The sequence below is a fragment of the Cornus florida genome, unplaced genomic scaffold, assembly GCF_030987335.1.
Source record: "Cornus florida cultivar Cherokee Brave unplaced genomic scaffold, ASM3098733v1 CherokeeBrave_3.0.0_Hap2_Chr09, whole genome shotgun sequence".
Lineage (NCBI taxonomy): Eukaryota > Viridiplantae > Streptophyta > Magnoliopsida > Cornales > Cornaceae > Cornus > Cornus florida.
Window position 1 is genome coordinate 86,431,817 of NW_026775579.1, and position 23,006 is coordinate 86,454,822.

Here is a 23,006-nt window from a genome sequence, read left to right on the forward strand (position 1 = left end):
GAACAAACCTGATACCAAGACGAAGTAGTAAACGCGGTGAAGGCAAGAGCAAGTTTTGAAGAAATCCTTTGGTCAGAATGGCAATGGTCACTTCTTGAACCGTCTCTTGCAAAAATTGCAACCGTGCAAAATCAATTCCCTTTTAGTTAGGAACCGTAGTTCAATTTAGGAGGGAATTGGGGGTAAAGTGTGGAGGGAAAATTCATTCTCCAATAAAAATCAACCACGCCATTAAAATTATATACAACCCCAAATCCTTCTCTAAAAACCCAATCTTGGTAAAGCCCAAATACAATTGCCATCGACCCAAGATTATTAGCGTTAACCTTTTGACTTGTTATAAATTCATCCGGCCCACTCACATCCTAGTCCAAGTCTAGTTCAAATTAAACAAAGTTCTGTTTACTTAAGGATTCTTCATATAAGGAAGTTCTACATAAACTTCGTTAGTAAATAATTATATATAGAATAAATTAGAGGACAAGCATGGCGAATTCTACCATAATTTCGACCTTAAATGAAAGCTTTCCTCTGAGTTATTCTTATTAATTGTTCTTTTATTTTGAGTGAAGTTGTATTTATTCTTTTAATTTTTTGGTTAAACGAGTTTTTACACTTACAAGTAGCAATTGAATTTTTATAATGATTAAACTGTATGTAACATAAGTTAATATATTGGTGTCCAGTAGAACAAATCATAGATGTCATTTTGGAAAATGCAGTAGTGGATGTAACATAAAGAAAATAAATCCATTCTTTTGGCACAAAAAATGGTAAAAAAATCTTAGTTTTACCACAATTTATTTTTGGCCACAAACAAGTCTTGGCGGCAATAAGCCTTTTTTCTTGTCACGGTGCACCATCATTTTCTCCCCAACCAATATAAATATAAAAAAGTAAAGACATGACTAATTGAACCAAGCTCATTTTACAAACAATTAATAGAAAAATATTCAGAAAACTAAGAACCAAAACATTTGCATTCCTCCAAATGAATTTCTCATGTCTCGTAATTTTAAATATTTGCAACTTTTTATAATTTATTTTTTCCCAAGTAAAAAACACACACATACAAACTCGAGACAACGACAAAATCATAAGACACGTATATTGCAGGAATGCATCAAAATAATTATAGTATGATATTTTATAAAACATTACTCTCAACATATATTTTGCTTGTTTTTTTTTTTTTTTAAAAAAAACTTTCATTATTTTTTCTAACTAGCCACAATATGTTTAAAATTATATAGGAATCTGGTTTTTAGAAGAATAACAATAAAAAAATATATCATGTCCCAACGTCCATGCCATTTTTAGCTCAATAAAAAATTTAAGCAATTATATAAAACAATGAAAGGCCCAAACAACAATGGAATAGAGCCCAACCCACGCGAAGGCCCAAACTTCGAGCTCAATTTTGGAAAAAAATGCATACAGTAATTGTTTACCAGTTCAAATTCGAGTACTAGTCAATTTTTGAGAAATTAAAAATAAGGTGGAATATTATTTTCTTGACGTCACTGTCTGTCCACACAGTTTGTATTTTTCAAAGGCGTGACCTCTCTGTGTATCAAAATTCAAAAGAACCGCGTGGGATTAATTTCTCTCTTTCAACGTTTTATTCTCTTCACTATAAATAAACCAACAATACAACTACATATATAGAACCTGTATCTACATACGACTCTCGCCGATCATACCTTCCCCAAAATATACCGAATCGAGCTCAATTTTCTCCGATCATATCGTCTGCTTTCTCTTTCTCTCTCTAAGATTCCTCTCTCCTGCAAGTTTTTAGGGTTAGGGTTTTGGAGAAATGGGACAACAATCGCTGATCTACAGCTTCGTCGCCAGAGGAACGGTGATCCTCGCGGAATACACCGAATTCTCCGGCAATTTCACGAGCATCGCCTCTCAATGCCTTCAGAAGCTCCCTTCGAGCAACAACAAGTTCACCTACAATTGCGATGGCCACACCTTCAATTACCTCGTTGAAAATGGATTCAGTAACACATCTTCCCATCGCATTCATTGATTTTGTTGTCTGTTATTGCGATCTATGTGTTTGATTTGTTTTTCAATGGAAATTTTGATCAATGCATTGTGATTGTTGAAAGTGTTTTTTATGTGTATATAATTATCAATCTGTGATACATATAAATTTAATATTTACTCATGTTTTTTAGATTAGATGGGATGTGCAGACGGATCTTATTATTTAAGATCATATCATGGATAAATAGAACCTGGAATGAGAAACGAAACCACATTTATAAATTCTGATAGAATTGAAACAATTATTTTATGCTTTTAATTCCTTATTTGGGAAGGAAGATAAAAATCTTGAAACTGCCTGAGGTATGTATATACCAATATGTTGTTGCTGTGTGTATAGGTCGAAATCACTCACGCTATAAAGAATTTTGTTGTTTAGTGTATTGGTTATTGTTTTGGTATTTAAACACTGATTTTAAAGTTTGATTTGTATAGCTATTGCATAATCTGTCATAATTTTGTTTGGATCTATTATACTGCGTGATTATATTTATTTGACTGGTCTTATTTTTTTTCTCTGGGAAACATGTATTGTTTATTGATTTATATAGGTTATTCAGTGAAAACAGGCCTTACGGGTGGACCTTACATATCTGGAGATGTTTGTATTTCAGCATTTTGCTGAGACAGTTATTGACCAACTAAACTAGCTTGAATGGCTGTTTTCTTTATTTTATTTATTTATTTTTATCATGGTTGAAAATTTAGACAGATTATATTGACAGCAATTTTCATGCTTGTGTTACTACTTTGATTATGTTTAAACTTTGTTCTATATATGTTAAAATGAAAGCTGAACAAGGAAATGGTTCTTAATCAGAATTAAATGACTATGAATGATAATAAGTGACAGAGCAATGCTAGTGTAGAGCATAGTGCAGCCTGCGAACTTTTTGAAAATTGACTTATCTGTTAACTAAGGGGGTAAGGCTCCATATTTGTATAAAGAGGCTTCTATTCTATGGGGAAGTACAAACCAAACAGGTTCATAGATCATAAATCTCTCTATTGAAATGTGAATATATCTCCAAGTGTATTGAGACAAGGTCTGCACAGTGGCTTCTATTGTTCATTATATGAGTACCTTCATCATTAATATTTAACAAATTAAAGATTTTTTTCCATTTTCCACCCTTTCTGTGGTTGAAACCACATTTGGCATGATTTAGTGGATCTGTTTTCTTTTTAATTAGAAAAGGAAAACTTATGGTAATTTGGACCATGGACCTTGAAGATTGCTGATAAGTCTCCGTTGATAGAATGTGGTGTACAGAGACCATGTTGTATTAGCTGAACAAAACAATTTTATTTTTCTACTTTTAAAAGATTTTCATAGCATTGATAAAGTTTCTTTAAGAATGTTGGTTTGGATAGTCTGATTGTTTTTTTTTTTTCAATCAGAAACTTAAAGTAATTGTGAAGAATGTCAATATAAATGTATGCTTTTTATGATTTAATTTTGTGTGCCAGTAGTGACTGCCTATCATGGGCAAAGTGTCATGGTAAAATTTGCGGCTTTGGCTTAGGGTAGGAACCTCTAGTTTGGTAAGCATGGTGGGAGATGTTTGAGGCTGGTATTTGTAAACATATTAGAGAGGTTGATTAAAATTTAAGTCTGATTAACAAAGTTTACCAACTCAAAAGAATTGGGGCCAGGACTTGTATAATTGTTGGGGCTTGAATGGAATGAGGGGGATAAAATAGAAGACATTTAATTTAGTTCTTTATCTCTCTCATTATTGCTTCTAGGGGCTGTGATGTGTTCCATGTAAAACGTTTTTGGTAATTCACTGTGCGAGTGGATTTTACTTCTTTAAATTATTGAAAATGAATTGCTCTCACTGTTTTCCTTGTATATTTTAAAATTTATTCTTGTTCTCCTTCTATTTTACTGGAAAGAAGTGGAAATGCTACACGTGTTGTGTCTCTCTGACGTTTTAGTGGTGACAGTGAAAACTTTTCTTCTTAAGGTATTGGTCAATGTTGGGATTGTTAATGGGTTTTTATCGAAATTATTATCCGATTTTAGTGTAACTGCAGTTTAAATTTTAGCTTACTTATATTTGTTAATTTCGTAACTTGTGACATCTCTTATGTCCATATGTGATTAAAGTGAAACTTTGAGCCTTCTTTGCTGTTTCTTGCTTTATACTGTTGATGTAATATCTGCTCTTTGTTGAAGTTGGAAATTATTTGTTCTTCCACCTTGATTTGGTCACACTGATGCATCTTATATGGGTGACAACATTATGTTCCTATATCCGGATGCAACAATTGAGGCTCCATTGAGTCCAAGTGGGTAGAGGCTGCATGTTGTTATACACTGATTCACCATTGGTAATTTTAGTTGATTTTATCAACTGTGGGGGTTTCTCTGTGAAACTTGGGTTCAGTACTCAGTCCGTTTCAAAGCCACCTTCATCTAGTTAGCTTGTGGTCTATGTTTGACTAAAATAATATGAACTAGTTCATATATATAAACAGTTCATTGAAATTGAATTGTATCCTGGTTTTTGTTTCTGTTTTGTTAGGTTTATGTAACTAATATTTTGCTCTAAAAAGATAATTCAAAATGCTTCAAATGGAAAATTTGAAAAGGAAAAAAGAAACTCATCATCATCTTCTTCTTTAAGAAAACAGCAAGTTAATAAAAGTGAAAATCATAATTAATACTATAAAACAAATATAAATGGGTACAAGTTCAGAGTGTTGTTTCCCCAGTAGTCCGTAGATAGCTGTTTTCTTAACATCCAATGAATGGCAACCTCACAAATCTGTTGAGAGTTTTTGAGTGTTTTCGTAGCTACCAGTTATGAAACAAAAGAATTCCCAAAAGTGAATGAAAGAAAAAGTAGACAGAAGAATATTAAACACAAGGAGGTATGGTAAAGCCTGCACCTTCACCAGGTAGCTTTACTTGTCCTTTCAATTGCCAGATCTGATGGAAATGATGGTAGAGGGGAAGTTTGGTTGATAGGTCCTTTGAGTTCTTATTGTATTGCGAAAAAAAGCCGTAATGGGATGTTTTATTTTCCTAAAAAATAGAGAGGTGAATGCATTTTTCATCAAACCATGTATCCCCTGCTTTGAACACTGCCAATTTTGTCCACATATGGCAGATACAAAATGGGATATTTGTGAGAGTTGGAGTTGCCGAATGATGTCCTGTTTTCTGCGGATAGGAGTGGTGCCCAGTAAAAATGCCTTTTGTCCTTCCAAATGATCCCTATGTTTTTGACATTCTGTGGACAGCATGGATAAAGGACAACCAATCTCAGATTAATTATGTAGTATTTTTCCAAGCCTTTTAAGGCAGTCAAACTCGTTTCTTTCACATCACTTGTTTTTTTTAAAACTTTTTGCTGACCTTTATCTGTAAGATTCCTTTTTTGTATCTTATGTGCATTACTCTACATGCTTTTCTTGGTTCTGTCTATGTTGGTTTTATCTGTAAAAAGAAATCGGTGATTATAAATATTAAAGAAACAATATATGGAGTAAGATATAGAGTTTGATTAAATGATTCTTTTTATTTGGATAATTCAACATTCCTAACCCATTCCCAAAATAATATGCTATTTACTTTTGGCAATCTGGTGATAATAATTATTGTTTTTTTTGTTAATCTTATGAATGACTTTGCTAACCTTTCTGAGTTCATGTCTTGATGTGGAATTAACTTTGCAACTTTATGTTGGACTCTGCAGCTTACTGTGTTGTTGCAGTTGAGTCTGCTGGCCGACAACTTCCTATTGCCTTCTTGGAGCGAGTTAAAGATGATTTCAACAAGAAATATAGTGGAGGGAAAGCTGCAACAGCTGGTGCCAATAGCCTGAAAAAGGAATTTGGGTATTTATCTCTTTTCACTCTTTTAAGAAATATAGCATTGCTATTTCTTCCTATATCGCTGAACTCATATGCTGATTCTGGTAGGCCCAAATTGAAGGAGCACATGCAGTACTGTGTGGATCATCCAGAAGAGATTAGCAAGCTTGCAAAGGTGAAAGCTCAGGTTACTGAAGTCAAGGGAGTGATGATGGAAAACATTGAGAAGGTAAGGATGTTTTGTTAGGTTGTTCTTTTATTGTAAGATTTATGTTGGAGCTTAATGCTACCTCACTTTCATAATAAGTGTCCCGGTTTCCTTTTTGGGATGTCTCACAACAAAGTGTCCATTTTCTTTTTTGAGATGTGTCAAATTTCAACTTTCCCAATTGTCCTTAGGTTTTGAAAATCTTTTCAAATCAATAAAGTAAAATTTTAAATTTTGTTGGGTTATTTTTGAAAATTTTGAGGAGGACAATGCATGCATTATATACGTGTCCCCTTAAAAAGTTGGAGTTCGAAAGAGCGACTTGTGATATATCTGCTTGTGCTTATGTTTTTCGTCCGTCACTGTACAGCTAGTGATTAGTGTTGTCATATGGTTTCATGTTGCATCATGAATTAGAAAACTGATTCTCTTTCTTTATCTTGCTGGATATACTATTTTGGTTAATGAAATTAATTACTAGTGTTTTTCTTGCTCTGTAATGCAGGTTCTTGACCGTGGAGAAAAGATCGAGCTCCTTGTTGATAAAACTGAAGACCTTCGTTCGCAGGTAAATTGAAGATAAAATGTATTTACCTTGGAGCAAAATGTGTACTAGGCTTTAGGTGGTTTTACATAGGTTGCATCTTGGTGATGGTTGAAACTGGGTCTGACACGGTGCTTAGGTGGGGATGGGCATTTTTGTTTTGCTCTGTGGGGTGACTGGTAAATGCAAACTCTACCTCAACTTGGGCTGAGGTGTTAGGCAATCTATACTAAATCAACAGTCTACATTAATTAATGTATCCAGAGTTTAACTTTTGCCTCGTAAAACACTTGAGTGAAACATTAATATTACTAGGTGGGCTTCAAATGCTTGTTTGCCCATATAGGTTGTTTGTCTCCTAGATTCATCGACTCTTTCTGCTGTTTAAGATTGTATTCTGTTTTTATTTTGTCAATTTCACTAGAAATAACTTTCTTGTAGGGTTTTTTATTTAGGCTGTGCCTATACTTTTTATTGCCTTTAACAGGCTTTGATTGATTGTGATGAAATAGTAAGACTGCTATGAGTTGGTGCATACAACCTGCTGACGCAACCCACCAACCTTAGAAATCTAAGCTTGAGCTTTCCAGGTTTTAATTCTTTGGGACTAGGTCTGAGATTACTCTTTAACTGGATCCATCATCCAGCTTGGCACTTATGCAGTCTGTACTTAATGATTAAAGCAAGCAGGGTGTACTTAAAACAACATACGTGAAAAGGGGATTCAGATAGCTCCTTTGGTTTTCAGTTTTTTTTACACGTCTTCCCACTGTCTACATAGTCCTCCTTTTGCTGTGATGATTTCTGATCGTTAGATGTTTGGTTGTTTCAATAAATGATGTATTACAGGCACAAGATTTCAAGCATCAAGGGACCAAGTTAAAGAGGAAGATGTGGTACCAGAATATGAAGATAAAACTGATTGTTCTCGCTATCATCATTGCCTTGATTCTGATCATTGTTCTGTCTATTTGCCCTGGCTTCAAATGTTGATTTGCTCAAACCTTCTCCGTACTTCCTTCTTGTCATGTTTGATTAGGGTCATAGATTGGTTCTCCTTTCATTTTGATGTTACATTTGCAGATTTCTTTCGATCTGTAGGTTACACCTATCTGTATCAGCTGGCCTTTTTTTTGGTTGGTAAAGGCCTGTATTTTGGATTCGTTGTATAGTTTATATCTAGGAATTTCATATATTGAAGTATAGTATATCTTTGTCATGGGGCTTTGAGTTCCATGTTACAGAACGTTTATTTAATCTATGGCGGATGAATGCTTTGATTCCTACAAGTTTGCTGCTTCTATTCTTATATCTCGTGTTTCAAAAATTCTTGTTGCCGGGATTTTATTTTTTATGGAAAAAATACCTGGAAACTAGAGAAATGGAATCTGTAGTGATATTGAATCAGGTTAAGGGGAGGGTTTTTTGGAAGCCAATTGAAGAAATGAAATATATATATATATATATGTGTGTGTGTGTGTAGTTACTGTTGACATTACTTGGGAAGATCATGGTTGTTTAGCAATGAAGTGAAATACTGGTAATATTTTTTAGTGTAGTTATTGTGCTCGGAAATAACTTGTTCAATTTTCTTGAGTGATGCATGGAGTTTCGAAGGACTGGTGTTAACTTGAAGAGGGGTTTCTGGAATTGACATGAAGATTGTTGTTTGGATGGTTAGAAAAATGGCAATCTGTGGAGAAAAACACTAACGACCTGAACCAGAAAAGAACCTGCAAATCTACTGATTTTGTCTTGAGTTCCTTAAATAATTTTTTATTAAAAATCAAAAATGGGTTAGTCAATTTAGTTGGTTTGAGAAATACTTTAGTTTTATATTTCATTTCTTGTAAATATTTGAACCAAAATTGATTAATTAATTTTATCTTGGTCTCGCTTGATTTTTGGGTTTCAAAAGTCGAGATTATTTCTATTTCTCATGCCAGAAGGCTGAAGCCAACTCAATTCCGGCAGAGACTAGTCTTCGTCTTTTTACGGTGCGGGACTTAAATAGCGTGTTTAATTATTTTAGTTGAAAATCAGCGAAAAACTTTCCCTGATATTAACTAATTGGTTAACCTTGTTGAATCAATGATATAATTTTCTGCAAATTATTTTACATGCTGCACCCGATAGACTCGACTTCAACCTGTGCCAAATATCGAAAAATAAAAATAAAAAAATATTTGACCTAAAAAAATAAAATATTTTTCGAAAAAAATATTTTATTTCGAAACAAGACGGAACCTTAACATCAATGAGATTTTCAGTTTAGTATCAATAAGTTGTTTTCATTATCTGGTTTGTTTAATATGTAAAACAATTGGGGAGCATATTTTTTCAAATATAAATAATATTTGAATACATGAGTTAGACCTAAAACATTAGCCCAACTTGTTTGCCTTTGGACATGTTTTAGTGGAACTCATATTTATCTTCAACTAGTGTTTTAGGTATAACTTATCAGCCAGCCAGAGTAACATTATTGTTTGAAAGTGAAATCCAAAATGAAAAAAAGAAAAAGAAAAAAGAAAGGCAATATTTATAAGTCTCGTTGTTTTCAACTAGTGTTTTAGGTATAACTTACCAGCCAGAGTAGCATTGTTGTTCGAAAGTGAAATCCAAAATGAAAAAAAGAAAAAAAAAAAAAGAAAAGCAATATTTTTAAGTCTTGTTGTTTTCAACTAGTGTTTTAGATATAACTTATCAGCCAGAGTAGCATTGTTGTTCGAAAGTGAAATCCAAAATGAAAAAAAGAAAAAGAAAAAAGAAAGGCAATATTTCTAAGTCTTGTTTAAACAAGGAACCTAGAGTCTGTTTAGCTTTAAGATCTCTTATGCAGGGCAATCAAACTCTTGTGCCTTGAGACTTGAGTCATTTAATTGATTGACAGTTGCTACAATCCCAATAATTTAACTGTGCTTGAGATGAATGCCTATAATTTAACTGCACAATATGTCCTCGTAACTCTACGACACCCTTTTAAATAAGCAGAAAGATATTAAATTCTTGCTTCTATAACCATATAATATATATTTTTTCGATCTGTAACCATATAATACTCATTTCAATTGTGGTACATTTCTCGGTTCTGAACATCATCCTGGTACAACCAGACACAGAATTAACCTCTTGACAAGGAATTCTTGCAAAGAACACGAGAGTGTGTGTGTAAAAGAGATCAACAGGCTAATTGATCCCTGTATGGTGAAATTTCTTCAAAAATAGGAAGTCGTCTTTGTCTAAATGGAGCCCACTGGTTCATCAACTGGTCAAGCCCCTCAAGAAAAGCATCTTCTAAATCTAATAATCCCAAAGGAGAGGAAGATGGTGATGCACATTGCCATGCCTCTAGTTCCTTCCTCAAATCCTCTGCTCGCTTCTGTAACTTCGGGTCATCAGATCCTGGAAACTTGCCTTCAAATACCTCTTCAAGAACAGGCCGTGCTTCACTGTATCGTGCTTGCTTGATCAGGCACAGGCACAAGTTACAGGCCTTGTTTGCATCGGGATCAATCACTTGAGCTTTAAGATATACAACCTCAGCAGCTGCATAGTTTTTTTGCTGCATGTACGCCCATCCTAAATTGCCCTGCATTGCATGCATATGGGGTTAATGAATTACATGAATAAGCAGTGACCATGTTAACTTTTTTCTTTCTTTTATCACTTTCAGCAGGCATTCGTGACAATTGTTCACCTGCCCTTTAGAATTTAGTTATTATACAAATAATCCGATTACTTACTTATAAAAAAAAACCAATTAGCCGATTACTTGCAAAGAGAATTGACTATGTTTGTTGGCAATTTTTTTTTTTCAAAATTACTTGAGCTAAACTAACAAGTTATATGGATGGAAATTTGCCCTGAAAGAAAAATACGCAATTAAGTACCAGTATCCTGGAAGTCTCTTGCTTGATGGTGACCTGGAACTTCCTTCCATGGGAGCGAGCTGTCTTGGTAGGCTTTCCGTTGAATGCTTCCCCTTGGTAAATCATCCGAAGCTTCTGCTTCAGCATCTCAATTTGCTCTTCCAATTTCCCACATTTCTGCGAAAACATCGATATTCATTCTCAAATGAGAGGGCATAAAGAAGGATATCACTTCCAACATATTTTATGGGTAACCAAATGACAACAAAACATCAAAGAAAACAAGGTGTGTCTCTTTTATTTTTTCCAAGACAAACACACGCACACACAATTGCCTCTTTTGGGTACTTCCACACTCAACCAACTTGGAAAGTAGATAAGATACCCACTGGAGTTAAGCTCTCGGTAACAATGTGTATGTCAGTGTCAAAAGGCCACCTAACTCAGTGAACTGCACTCATTTCTACATTTGGTTGAGAAATTATGCGATCTAACTTTTCTTAAAATGTACTAATTTTCTAGGTGTTTGGGGGTCCAACAAGAATTCCACTCCCTTCATCATGCCCACTATAGCTCTTGAAAACGTAAATTTGTAGCGTACAATGAAAAGATACCACAAAACCAAAGATACAAAGTGAGATCTTCCCTCTTAATATTTCCACAAAGCTCTTACATAGCCTAGTTACCTCATACAGATGTTCAAACATACTCATTTAAAACCATCAAAAACACAATGGACTCATGTCATATTTTATGCCAATAATGTATTGATCAATTCAAATGGAATGCCATATACCCCTTGTAGAAAAAAAAAAAAAACCAGGAAATTGTTAAATTTTGAAGGATCAACTACGGCTAGCTATGTGTGTACCTTGTATAAGTCAATAAGGACATTGTCTAGTGATTCCTGTGCTTGCTTGGAGCAGCGATCTCTGAAGGAATTAATAGCTTCAATTGCTTCTTCAGCCCTGTTTTGTTGCTTCATAACAACTGCCATGTCTTTGAGAGCACTATCTACTCTATCTCCAGCATTTATAGCCATCCAGAACAAAGCTATTGCCGCTTCTGGATCTTTCTCAACTAACTGAAGCAGCGAGGACAGTAAATAAGAAACAAGTAAAAAATTGAAAATGAGACGAACAATTCAAACAAAATGCTAGAAAAATGCCTGAGAAAGGGCTGAATGGTGAAATTTGAATTAGGTGGATTATTATTCCTCAAAAGAACAGTTGTGCGCCAGTTGGTGAGGAAGGCACCGGGCAGACACATGAAACCACATCATAATAGACTTAATAGTTGATGGAAAAAGATAAACTTGCCGATCAGTTATTGTTACCGACTGATGTGACAATCACAATCACCGATATAAACACACCTTAAGAAGACAGAGAGACTCTTATCTATTAGAATTGCTAAAAAAAAAACTGATCGGCATTGCAGCATTGCCCTTAAAGTTCACACCAACTACATTTGAGTAAAACTCAATGCGTAGGAGGTGAAACCAAAATTGGACAAACTAGGCAAGTGGATAGTATTAAGTAGGATAAAAAAAAGGCTACTACAAATTTGCCTTTAAAATATTAACTAGGCAAGTGGCTAATAATGCCTTGATCTTTTATGTTACATTATGTAATTCACAAATTTTTGGTCTCGACCCAATGGTAAGATTATTGCATTGTGACCTGGAGGTCATGTTTTCGAAGCACGAAAACGGGCCAAACTTTTGCGAGTTGATCAACTAGGGGAGGGACATAGCTCTGCATACCATGATTATGTACATTTAACCATAATAACAAATTTCGAGACGCGAGATTTAGATCATACATTTCAGTCAAACTTTTATGTTCTTTTTTGCTTCAATTAAGCGCTCATCTTTGACTAGCTCGTATTATTATTATTTATTTAAGTATTTTTTTCATGACGGGGTCGTTTTTTGGTGCTGAAAAAATATTAATTCAAAGGAAAATTCATAACAGTTGACATGAGGTGCACTTTATGGTAAACTTATTCCATACTAAAACATAGAACAGGTCAAGAAACACAGAAAAAGACAACTCAACAAGTAAGTTGGATGCCAAAAATTGGCCTCGTTCAACCACATTCTATGACTCGTCCGGGTCGCGGATGAGTCGTTATCGAGCCAGTACTTAACGCGCCAAAATTACTAGAAATTATTCTGGACATAAAAATCCGAAGTTTCACTTTCATTCTTATATCACATCGAACGGCCAAAAACAACCCATCAGGTCTCATGAAAAAAAAAAAAAAAAAAAGTCCACCAAATCAACGGCACACGTTCCATATCTTTTTCTATACATTTTTTTTTCCCCTTTGAATCAACTTTCTTCCCAAAAAAAATTTTTTTTAAAAATCAAATCATAGGAAAGAAACTGCATAACACAAACAAATCATGGAGAGAGATGAAAACAACTAATGGGTTTGCAATACATAGAGAGAGAGAATTGTAGAGAGAGAAAGAAGGGTGAGATATATTGTATGTACCTGAACGTGCTTGGCTCGAACATACGGACTATCCCCAGGAGGGAGCTTATGAATGACGTGATAAGGCTCTTGTTTCTCTGCTTTTTTGGGGCAGTAAACATTCAAACTTCGCTTCATTATTTGTCCTTTCTCTCTCTAGAAATCTCTGTTTCTTTCTCTAAAATGAATTGGGTACCTGTGTTTCTCTTTCTAGATTCAGTCTGATGATAGAATTGGAGATTACTGAAGCTGGAGATGGTAATTGTCAGGTCACGGAATGATAAAGAGACTCTCAATCTTTTTATATTAAGATGCAAATGAACCTGGACTGAAAACCGGATATGTTCACGCTCTTGCCATTTTAGAGACAGCTTATTCGCCACGTATCTCATTCGGACACGTGTCAGCATTAAAATAAAAAAAAAAGAACGCTCTTGTTTTCTGTTTTTTGTTTTTTTTTGTTATTTTTGTTGGAAATTGAAAAGTGTGTACCAAAAACAATTGGCAACTCAACAACTAAAAACTGAAGTCCATGGTCTGGGGTTGAGCTTCTAGGTGTTATGACCCGACCCATTTGTGCCCAACGGTTTAAACCAATTCCATGGTGGGTGGTTAATTTTGTTGTGGAATTTGAGTCTGGGTTGGTGTAATACTGTTTAATGCAAACTAAGAGAAAAACTACCATATAAATTTGGATTTAGGTAGGTGTAATACAGTTACTTGCCAATTACTCCCTTCAACCCAATTTAAGTGCCGTTTATAGGGGAGTATTATTACTTCCGTACTAAATTAAATATCCTATTTTGGAAACATGTGAGACATGTGTTGTCTATCTGAAAAATTATTAATTTGTCTGTTTAAGTTTTGAATATTCAAAATTAAAATTTTGAATTCAAAAGACATATATAGAAAGATGTAAAATATATTATTTAAAAATGAAAAGTGAACTATTATTTTGGGATAGACAAAAATAATAATAATAATAATAATTATTATTATTATTATTATTATTAGTATGACAGGAAGTAACACAAAAACTATAATACAATTGTTTAATTTACATTCGGATTTAAAGTTGAGGTATTGAACATTAATTGAAACGGTATTAGAAAATAGAGTCCATCTTATTATTTAATTTGTAATAATTTTTATTGTACAGTGCTTTATTAGGAAAAACCCAATTTCAACGTCATAACATCCCCACAAAAAGTTCGCATTACACCCACCTAGATTCAAATTCCACAAAAAAAAGAATTTAATTTGGTCAAAAGAACTCAAAATAAAGATAACGTGGGCATAAAATTTTGACCATTATCTACTAGAAATGAATATTGGCATAAAATTTTGAATGTAAATTTTTTTTTGCCTCGGCATTTTCAGTCTCACACTATTCTTTTTCAGCAGTCAAATACAATTTTTAATAACTATCGGGAAATTCAAGATATTAGTCCAATGTTTTGGAAGTTCTGAATTAATGTATTGCATTTAAACTAAATTTTTTCTAATCCCAATTACAAGACGTCAATTTAATATTTCAAAACAGAACACAAGAGGAAATAGATGGTTGTTGGACGAATGCAAGCTTCTTTGACCCTTTTAGGCTGCCTATGTAGGTGGGTTGCTGGTCTCTTGCTAGCTTCAGCTTGGTAGCGGTGAAGAATGCTGTTCTCTTTCTATTTTTCCTGGAAAGACAAATTAATTAATACAAATCGCCCTCTATTAGAAGTCAAACCGTTACCGTTCGATAATTTAATTGAAATGCCTAATCAAATTTTCAAAACTTTCGATAATTTAATTGAAATCCTTAATCAAATTTTCTAATTCCAATCAAGTGACAGTCAATAGCCACTGATGTACATTGAATCATGATGTAAACGGAATCCATTTTCTCTAACTACTACTATTTAAACAAAATTGTTAAAGAGTACTTGGTCATGTTACTAAGAAGCTTCTTTGGTCTATAATGGAGTCTTGTAAACTTAAACCATTAACATAAATTGATCTTGGGTCCATTGGTTTAGTTTGGTCTGATCATTTATTTATGATTTTCTTTTTCAATAATTAATGAAAAAGCTGGTTCATCAAGACTTAGAGTCAAGTATTCCATGCCAGACTTTTGGCTTTTATTTGAAAGAACAGGTCAGTGCTTAAACTAATTTATCCTTTCAAGAAAAAGAAAGGCGTAAATACTACAAATTGATTTTTTTGACAACTTAATATAATATTTTTTTAAAATTTTTTTTTTTTTTAATTGAACGTATAAAATAACTTATCGAAAATTGACGATAACTTATCGAAAATTGACGAGTAATTTATTTTTATTATGTTTTAATATTTTTTTTTTCGTAAATATTTTATCACAATCAAACACCAAAAAAATAAAAATAAAAATAAAAATAAAATATTTTACATCCAAACAAACTTGGTAAGAGTATTTGGTTCAATGATCGTCACATCAATCAATTATAAAAATATATCCATTAATTGATTATAAAAACATATCCATCAACCGCACACCCCACCAAATACACACTGAGAGGTTTAAAATAGTCTATTATATACACTGAAAAATGGAATACGGAGGATGCAAAAAAAATAACAGCAACAGTAGAACCAGAGGATGGCTCTTGACCAAAAGAAAAGCAACCAAGCAACCATATCGCAAGCCTTCTCTCATTACGAAGAAAAAAAAGAGGGAAATGCTTCGAGTGAATTACCCAACTACTATGATGCTCCAAACAGTCTTCTAACCTATTCCCCACTCGTAAGCTCAGGCAAACATTTAACTTGAAGAACAAACAAACACACCATCTCAACCTATGCCCAGTTTCCACCACCCCTTCCATGGCCGCCCAGTCCCCGCCCACGACCATAACCTCTTCCGCCACCTCTGCCTCTTTCATATCCAGCACCAGTTTAATAACGAACACGGAATACAAAATGAATTAAGAAATGAAAGTTTAAAGCTGAAAAGAGAACTAAAAAATAATCCTTAAATAATTAAATACTTAAATTTGATAAACCAAATATCCATAATTTGAACAACTCGGGAATCCATCTCTAGTGGACCCCTAATAAAAATCTCACACTGAATGAAAGTAAAATGAAAGATAAAATCAAAATCCAAGATCTGGAAAGAAACCCTACATCGTCGGTAGAATGGAAGATCGTCTCTGCTTAGCACGAACAAGCTCAAGCCTGGAACTGACGTACACCTGAAAAATAGGAGTGGGTCAGGCCCACGAACAAGTTCTAACCTACTACAATCCAAGCAGAGACTCGATACGCATGTACATACTAAATAGTTCAACAATAACTAATAATCCGTATATAAATATATCCACACTACTGGACTCTCGCTAGGCCATGAAGGGGGTCTCAACCTGGATAGAAGGCATCACACAATACGCACCTGAGTGGGCATGAGTACCTAAACCTAAACAGAGTATACCTCAACCTTTACAGTCAGCTACACATCCAACTGCATATACGCACCCTAACCGTCGACACTGAGACTCAAGCTCATGACACGGTAACAGAAAATTATATCTAAACTCCGTTCCTAACCATCCACAAGAAATCCAGTAAGTCACTCGGCGTATTCAACTGTACCGACTTATATATATAAGGAGGATTATATTTTATAACCCGTGCCCTTACTCCAAAATATGTAGGACTTAGCAATTTGAGCTAATCCAAACCTAGTATGTCACCGTCCCATACCGGTACATACAATCCAATCCGTCCGATAGTTGATAAAGCATATACAAGTATATAACAATATCAACGAGTCCATATCAAGCATATCAGAATGTAGTAACAACCGTTCTTGAATAGTCCCAACAAATTGATTAACATTGGAAACATAAATATCAATATTAATTACTCTATTCCACACATTTAAATAATTTATAAATGCCAAAACCAACAATTCCAACCTAACCATGTTAGAATAGATTAACTATCTTGCTTTAATAAATCCAACCACTGATTAAGTACTAATAGTATCAGTGTCAAAACCCACAGTTCCAAACTAAGTACATTAAAGTATACTGGGAAAAACATGCTTAATTAATCCAACAATAAGCCATTACCTGATCACCCACAGGACTGTGTCTGTAAATATAAGTTTATTCCCGGTATCCATAATTAACAGAGCTTAAACAAATGTTATAATATTTATTTCCATGGCATGCATAATAAATCCAGACAATTTATCATACTGTTAGGCTCCTATTCAACAAAATTGACGAATTAAATGTTAAGTTTAATCATCAATTAATCTTTAGCAAAAATACAGATTCCTTGTATGTAGGTATACTCTAAGAATTTGCAATTAGCAGTGCCCAAACTCTCACAAGAAATTTTACATTATAATCTAGAAGTTAGAAACTCCAAACCCACACAAGTCTGCAAGACATTCGTAATTAACTCCATGTAATCCTAACGATTAATGCTTTGTGTCCAATTCTATGTTAATCCGATCTTTGCATATTTATGTTTACTCTAGACCACTCCTAAACCATCCATTACAGTATTTATTCTCCACTAAAACACATTAAAACAATCACTAGGAAGCCTAATCACGGAAAATTGGAAAAACAACCAACAGAACCAAAAAACCACGAACAAACAACCTGGAGCCGGCTCCAGAATATTGGAGCCGCCTCCAATGGCCCTGGAGCCGGCTCCTAGACCATTGGAGCAACCTCCAGTCCAAGGAAAGCCGGCTCCAATCCAATAGGAGCCGGCTCTCTCCCTCCTCTTCTTCGTGTTCTCCTCTCGGGTCGCCGTTTACGCCTCCGACACTTTACAGTATAGGTTTTCAGAGAGTTTAACTTAATCCCAGAAGATTCCAACCCTTAATTCAGTCCTTATTATGCTACTAATATGGATTAAACCAAGAATTAAACAAGAAAGTTCAAAGTTTAAACAGTTTACAATTTTAAAACAAATTCAGTTTCAGTGAAACTCTGAACATGAAACAGCTAACGTTTTTATTTTTTTTTAAACATGTAATTCATCCTGGAACTATTGAGTATGCAAAGAACACGAGTATAAGGGAAAGAGTAAGGTTAGAACTTGCCTTTGAGATCTTTGTCCAAAAATCTCTACGCCGTCTCTAAAGGTCCGACGAAAACCAATGTGAACCCTCTCTGTTCTTCCTTCGTCTCCACAGTCGTATAGGTTTTGTTATGTTTCTCAAACCCTAACCAAACATCTAACATATATTTATAGGATTTTACTAAACCCTAAGCCCCAACTGAAAACCTAACCGGCCCATCCAACATACTGAGAAACCTACGACGGCTTACAAACTGATTAAAAGTAAAACCCTACTTATTAAATCAAGACACTTACCAATTTAAATTTACAATAAAGAATTAAATATAACACCATTACAATTAAACACATAATTAATGTAAATAAATCAAATAAATTAATTAAACCCAAAGAAAACAAATAAACCAACCAATTAATTCAAATAACACAAATAAGACAAGGAAATCAAATAAATAAAAAAAACCAATTAAAACATATTAAAACATAATTCAAAACAATTAATGAACCAAAAACAATCAATGAACAGAAAATAATTAAACAAAATACCGAGATTATCCTTTTGAAAATTAGGGGTATTATAAGCATGATCAATATGGAATTGTGCACGACCCTCCCTTCTCAACTAGGAATAGGCTATAATACTATTTATCATAGCTTACTTTGCACTGATTAAATATTGTTTGTTTTGTACACTATTTTTTCAATAGTCATAATTTTGCTCAAAACATATTTGCATGGATGCTCTTAATTATTATGTAACCGAGTTTTGAAAATTGTAAAGCATGCACGCGAATTGGAGCCGGAGCCATTGGCGGATACAGGGTGGGCCCAAAATTTTTAAAAAAAAAATTATTTATGGGATAATTCCACAAAAATTGAGTTATAGGGGTCAAAGGACAAAAAATTGGAGCCAAATTCAAGTTTTCTAAATTAATGAAATTTTATGTAAGTCTAACGTGGACATGAAAAATTACTATACATTATATTTTTATTTCCAAAATAACCTTATATTATTATTATGAAATTATGCTACTAACCCTTTCAAATCTAGAGAGAGAAGAGAAACACATCTATGCCAATCCTCTCAAACTCTCATTCTCTACAACTCCTATTTCCTCAAACTCCAGAATCACTGTAGAAAGAATGAAGTTAAAATCCACTTCTCAGTTCATTTTCTTTATAAATCATCAGTTCTCAATGCAATTTCCTTTCTAACTTTGATTTCTTCCTTTATTTTACGTATTTATTTTTAATTTCCTTTATAAGTTCTCATTGTAATTTTCTTTCTAACTTTGATTTTCCCCTCTATTTATTTCTATTTTACTTATTTATTTTTATATATCTATATATTGTGAAGATCTTTAATTTGGCAGTGGGAGTGAGAGAGAATCAAATACCGTAACATTTGTAAGTGTCGGTTTAAATGGTAATTTTATTTGTTTAGTAACCGACACTAATAAATGTTACGGTATTTGATTCTCTCTCAATCCCACTGCCAAATTAAAGATCTTCACAATATATAGATATATAAAAATAAATAAGTAAAATAAAGGGAAAACCAAAGTTAGAAAGAAAATTACATTGAGAATTGATGATTTATAAAGAAAACGAACTGAAAAGTGAATTTTGACTTCATTCTTTTTACAGTGATTTTGATAGTGTGTCTCGGGAGTTTGAGGAAAGAGAAGCTGCCGGATAAGAAGAGTTCGAGAGGATTGGCATAAGAGAAGTGATAGATCTTCCGACTTCAATTGCCGATTACTCCTCCGAATATAACGTGGTTGGGAATGAGTCGAAGAGAAAGAGATGTTTAAGGGAATTTTTTTAATAGTTTCAATGGAATCCAACCACGTTGTATTCGTATGATAAGTAGATAATTAACGTCGGAAGACCTATGATTTTTCTTGGCATAAATATTCTCTCTCTAAATATGAGAAGGGTAGTAGCATAATTTCATAACAATAATAAAATGTTATTTTGGGAATAAAAAATGATGTATAGTAATTTTTCAGATTTTTATAAACTGGATTTTGACTTCATTTTTTTGTCTTTTGACCCTTAAAATTTTATTTTTATGAAATTATCCCTTTATTTATTATACCTGATTTTAGTCCAGTAAAATAAGAAAAAATATATTATTGACAATTCCTGAATGTTGATTAACACCGTTAGCAAATAATATCAACACGGAGTGAACTCAAAAAGTCCTTGTTGCCCTCAATTTAACATATTTATTATATAACTTGTTCCACTAGAAATTTGGGCAATCACAAGTACTAATTAAATATTGATTAGGCAAAAAAGATGGATTTTCATGCAATATCAAGAATCAGAGAGAAAGCAACGGAACCGAAACCCAAAGGTTCAAGGATTAATAAATTTAGTATTGACATTTTCAATAAAAAAATAAAACCCAAAAAAAAAAAATGAGCAATCGAGGAAGGCAAGAGTAAGAAACAAGAAGAGAGGAAAGCTACGAAAAAAAAAAATTAATAATAATAAATCAAATGATGCGATTATAATAAGCAATTGAAATCATTTTAAGACGTCCCATTTTGGAAGGATACATGATTTTCACAAATAAAGACTTTAAAAAAACCGCCAACGGTGAAAATAGTATACCACTGGGCCGACAATACCCCAATAGTTTTAAGGCTTACCAGTTAACCGAAAAAACAACACCACAATTGTTTTCGCAGCGGTGGACGAAGCAGGCCAAAGGCACGGTTGAGAGGATACAGACAATTCAGACGGCCTTCCATCGCACCGAATCACTCCACGTGTCCTTCCGACAACCAAGCCTTCTCTCTCTACTGTCTACTCAGGAACTCACCCAACCTGTGCCCAAAACATCAACGCAGTGCTGACTCCGTTTCTCTCTCTCTCTAACACACTGAATTGAGCTACAATTCATTCTCAACCCTTCTTTCAGCAAGTTAAGTGTCTTCAAGTCTCTCTCCATATCTATCTATATATATATAATTCTTGCATTTTGACAGTAATTTCGTTCTGTAGATCTCTATATTTATCCATCGATTCCGCCATGGACGCAGCTTCTCAGCTCGTCTACTGCGGAGTCGAGCCTTTTTGTCGAACGCTTCATGCTTCTTCTTCCAAGAAGATGACCGTTTACCGTCAATGTCCGAGTGTAATTGGGGTTCGGAGACGGAACGGTGTCGTACGAGCTGTCGCAACGAAGCCTAAACCAGCGGAGGAGGCTGGACCTTCACGGCCATCGCCGCCAAAAGTCGTCAATGGATCTTCGAGATCGCCATCGTCGTCGAAAGCGGTCAACGGAGCTTCTACGGTATACTACTGAACTAATTTGTTTGTTTTTATACTCAAATGTTGTTGTTAAGTCACTGATTTTGTGGTCATTTAAGTGAACTTTTTTTTTTGTTTGGTTACTGTGAAAATCAAGCAAATGTAAAGTAGGGAAAAGAAAAACGGAAAGGAGTGTCGCAATTTGATTTTCCTTTTCTAAGTTTGGCTTTCTAAAGAAAATGAAAAGTTTGCCTCAACTGATACAGCAATTTTATTCGGATTAGTTAAGCCAAAAGGTTCTTTGCTTTTGATTGGTTGAGTTATTGGTGGAAATCTTGAATTTCTGAAGCTGGGAATGGCAGGGAATGGGAGCTGTTTCGCAGGAGATCAAAAGAGTGAGAGCACAGATGGAAGAAAACGAAGAGTTGGCAATACTTATGAGGGGGCTTCGTGGTCAGAATTTGAGCGATTCCCAGTTCGCTGCCGACAATGTTCAGCTTCGCTTACTTGAGGTTTGTCATTGATCTTGATTGCTTATTATATGAAATCCTGTTAAATTTGACTTCCTTTTATGTACTGTTTTACTTTTGTCATTTTGTTTCCGTATGAGGAGAATAACTTACAAAATGTGCTTTCACGATTGGCAAGGTTTTGAAAATTTGGGTGCCATTAAGAATGATCCAGCTCAGAGAAATTAAAACTTGGATTATGATGGACTGAGTGGTCCAATGATTTGTGTCCACACTTAATTCCATCTTGGGTAAAAAAGCATCCTTATTTTGAGGTCATAATTCATATAGGTTGTAGTTTGTTTAAATTATATGATCGTTGTTTCTTCTACCATTTTTAGAATGATCTTTTTAGTTTCTTAATGAATTTCTCTGCTAGTATTTTTTCTTCATTCATTCTTGGAATCCTGTGATACTCACCCCTTAGAATGCTATTTGATCTAGATGTGCATATTTATTCACGGACCTGTATCTACATATTGGTAGTGTTATGATTGGGCAATTTCGTTCGTTCATATACATCATATACATGTACAGTTTGGCATTTTGATTGGAGTTGCAAGTAAAAGTGAACTTAGGACCAAACAATGCTTTATCCTAATTGTTTGGGAATTGCAATTTTTTGCTTTTCAGAATTTTCCGAAGTTATATTAGAAAAAGTTATCAAAAAATAAAAGAAAAAAGTAACATTTATTGCAAGACACAGTCATCAAAACGTACATTGAAGATCTAAGAATTCAAAGGCATGATGATCAAGCAATATTTAAGGTTTGATTATTATGATTTATTTTTAACATTGATTGAAAACTTTGTTAGGATGATAACTACTTCATGCAATTTCGAAACTTCTCTATATTTCAAACTTGTGCAGGCTATGTTTGAAGTAGCGATAAGAACTATTGTAAAGAAATGACAGTTTGATACTGACTGAAGCATGTCAACTAATTCCAAATATGTGAGCACAAGTGTGAAAAATGCTTGAATGATAACCAAGAAAAATCTTCGTAAAACCCATTCTCACATTTCTGTTTCTACACGCAAACACACATGATACCAAAGTGTGTGGAGTGCGATGTATAAATATTTAATCTGATTTGACGTTGTTCCAAGTTTCTGGGATACTATTTTGCCTTTGATTCTTGGCAGTGGACAAGTCTGGTAGACAACAAATGTGAAACTAT

General features: G+C 34.0%; 3 protein-coding genes across 3 annotated transcripts in view; 2 read left to right on the forward strand and 1 right to left on the reverse strand.

The window, feature by feature from the left end:
• Positions 1-1,576: 1,576 nt before the first annotated feature.
• LOC132274874 (putative vesicle-associated membrane protein 726) lies at positions 1,577-7,924 on the forward strand. Its single transcript, XM_059776221.1, has 5 exons — positions 1,577-2,009; positions 5,766-5,907; positions 5,992-6,112; positions 6,597-6,659; positions 7,485-7,924. The coding sequence occupies exons 1-5, from the start codon at positions 1,820-1,822 to the stop codon at positions 7,626-7,628; spliced, it is 660 nt and encodes a 219-aa protein (XP_059632204.1). The 5' UTR covers positions 1,577-1,819; the 3' UTR covers positions 7,629-7,924.
• Positions 7,925-9,622: 1,698 nt separating this feature from the next.
• Positions 9,623-13,282, reverse strand: LOC132274875 (protein SULFUR DEFICIENCY-INDUCED 2). Its single transcript, XM_059776222.1, has 4 exons — positions 13,010-13,282; positions 11,379-11,591; positions 10,529-10,684; positions 9,623-10,227 (listed from the first exon to the last, which is right to left on the reverse strand). Exons 1-4 carry the CDS (start codon positions 13,124-13,126, stop codon positions 9,817-9,819), a joined length of 897 nt encoding a protein of 298 aa, XP_059632205.1. The 5' UTR covers positions 13,127-13,282; the 3' UTR covers positions 9,623-9,816.
• Positions 13,283-20,714: 7,432 nt separating this feature from the next.
• Positions 20,715-23,006, forward strand: part of LOC132274876 (uncharacterized) — a 29,366-nt gene continuing 27,074 nt past the window's right edge. Inside the window, exons 1-3 of the mRNA XM_059776223.1 lie at positions 20,715-20,987; positions 21,068-21,359; positions 21,679-21,828. Of these exons, the coding sequence (XP_059632206.1) occupies positions 21,096-21,359; positions 21,679-21,828 (414 nt within the window). The 5' untranslated portion in view covers positions 20,715-20,987; positions 21,068-21,095. The remainder of the gene's footprint in view (positions 20,988-21,067; positions 21,360-21,678; positions 21,829-23,006) is intronic.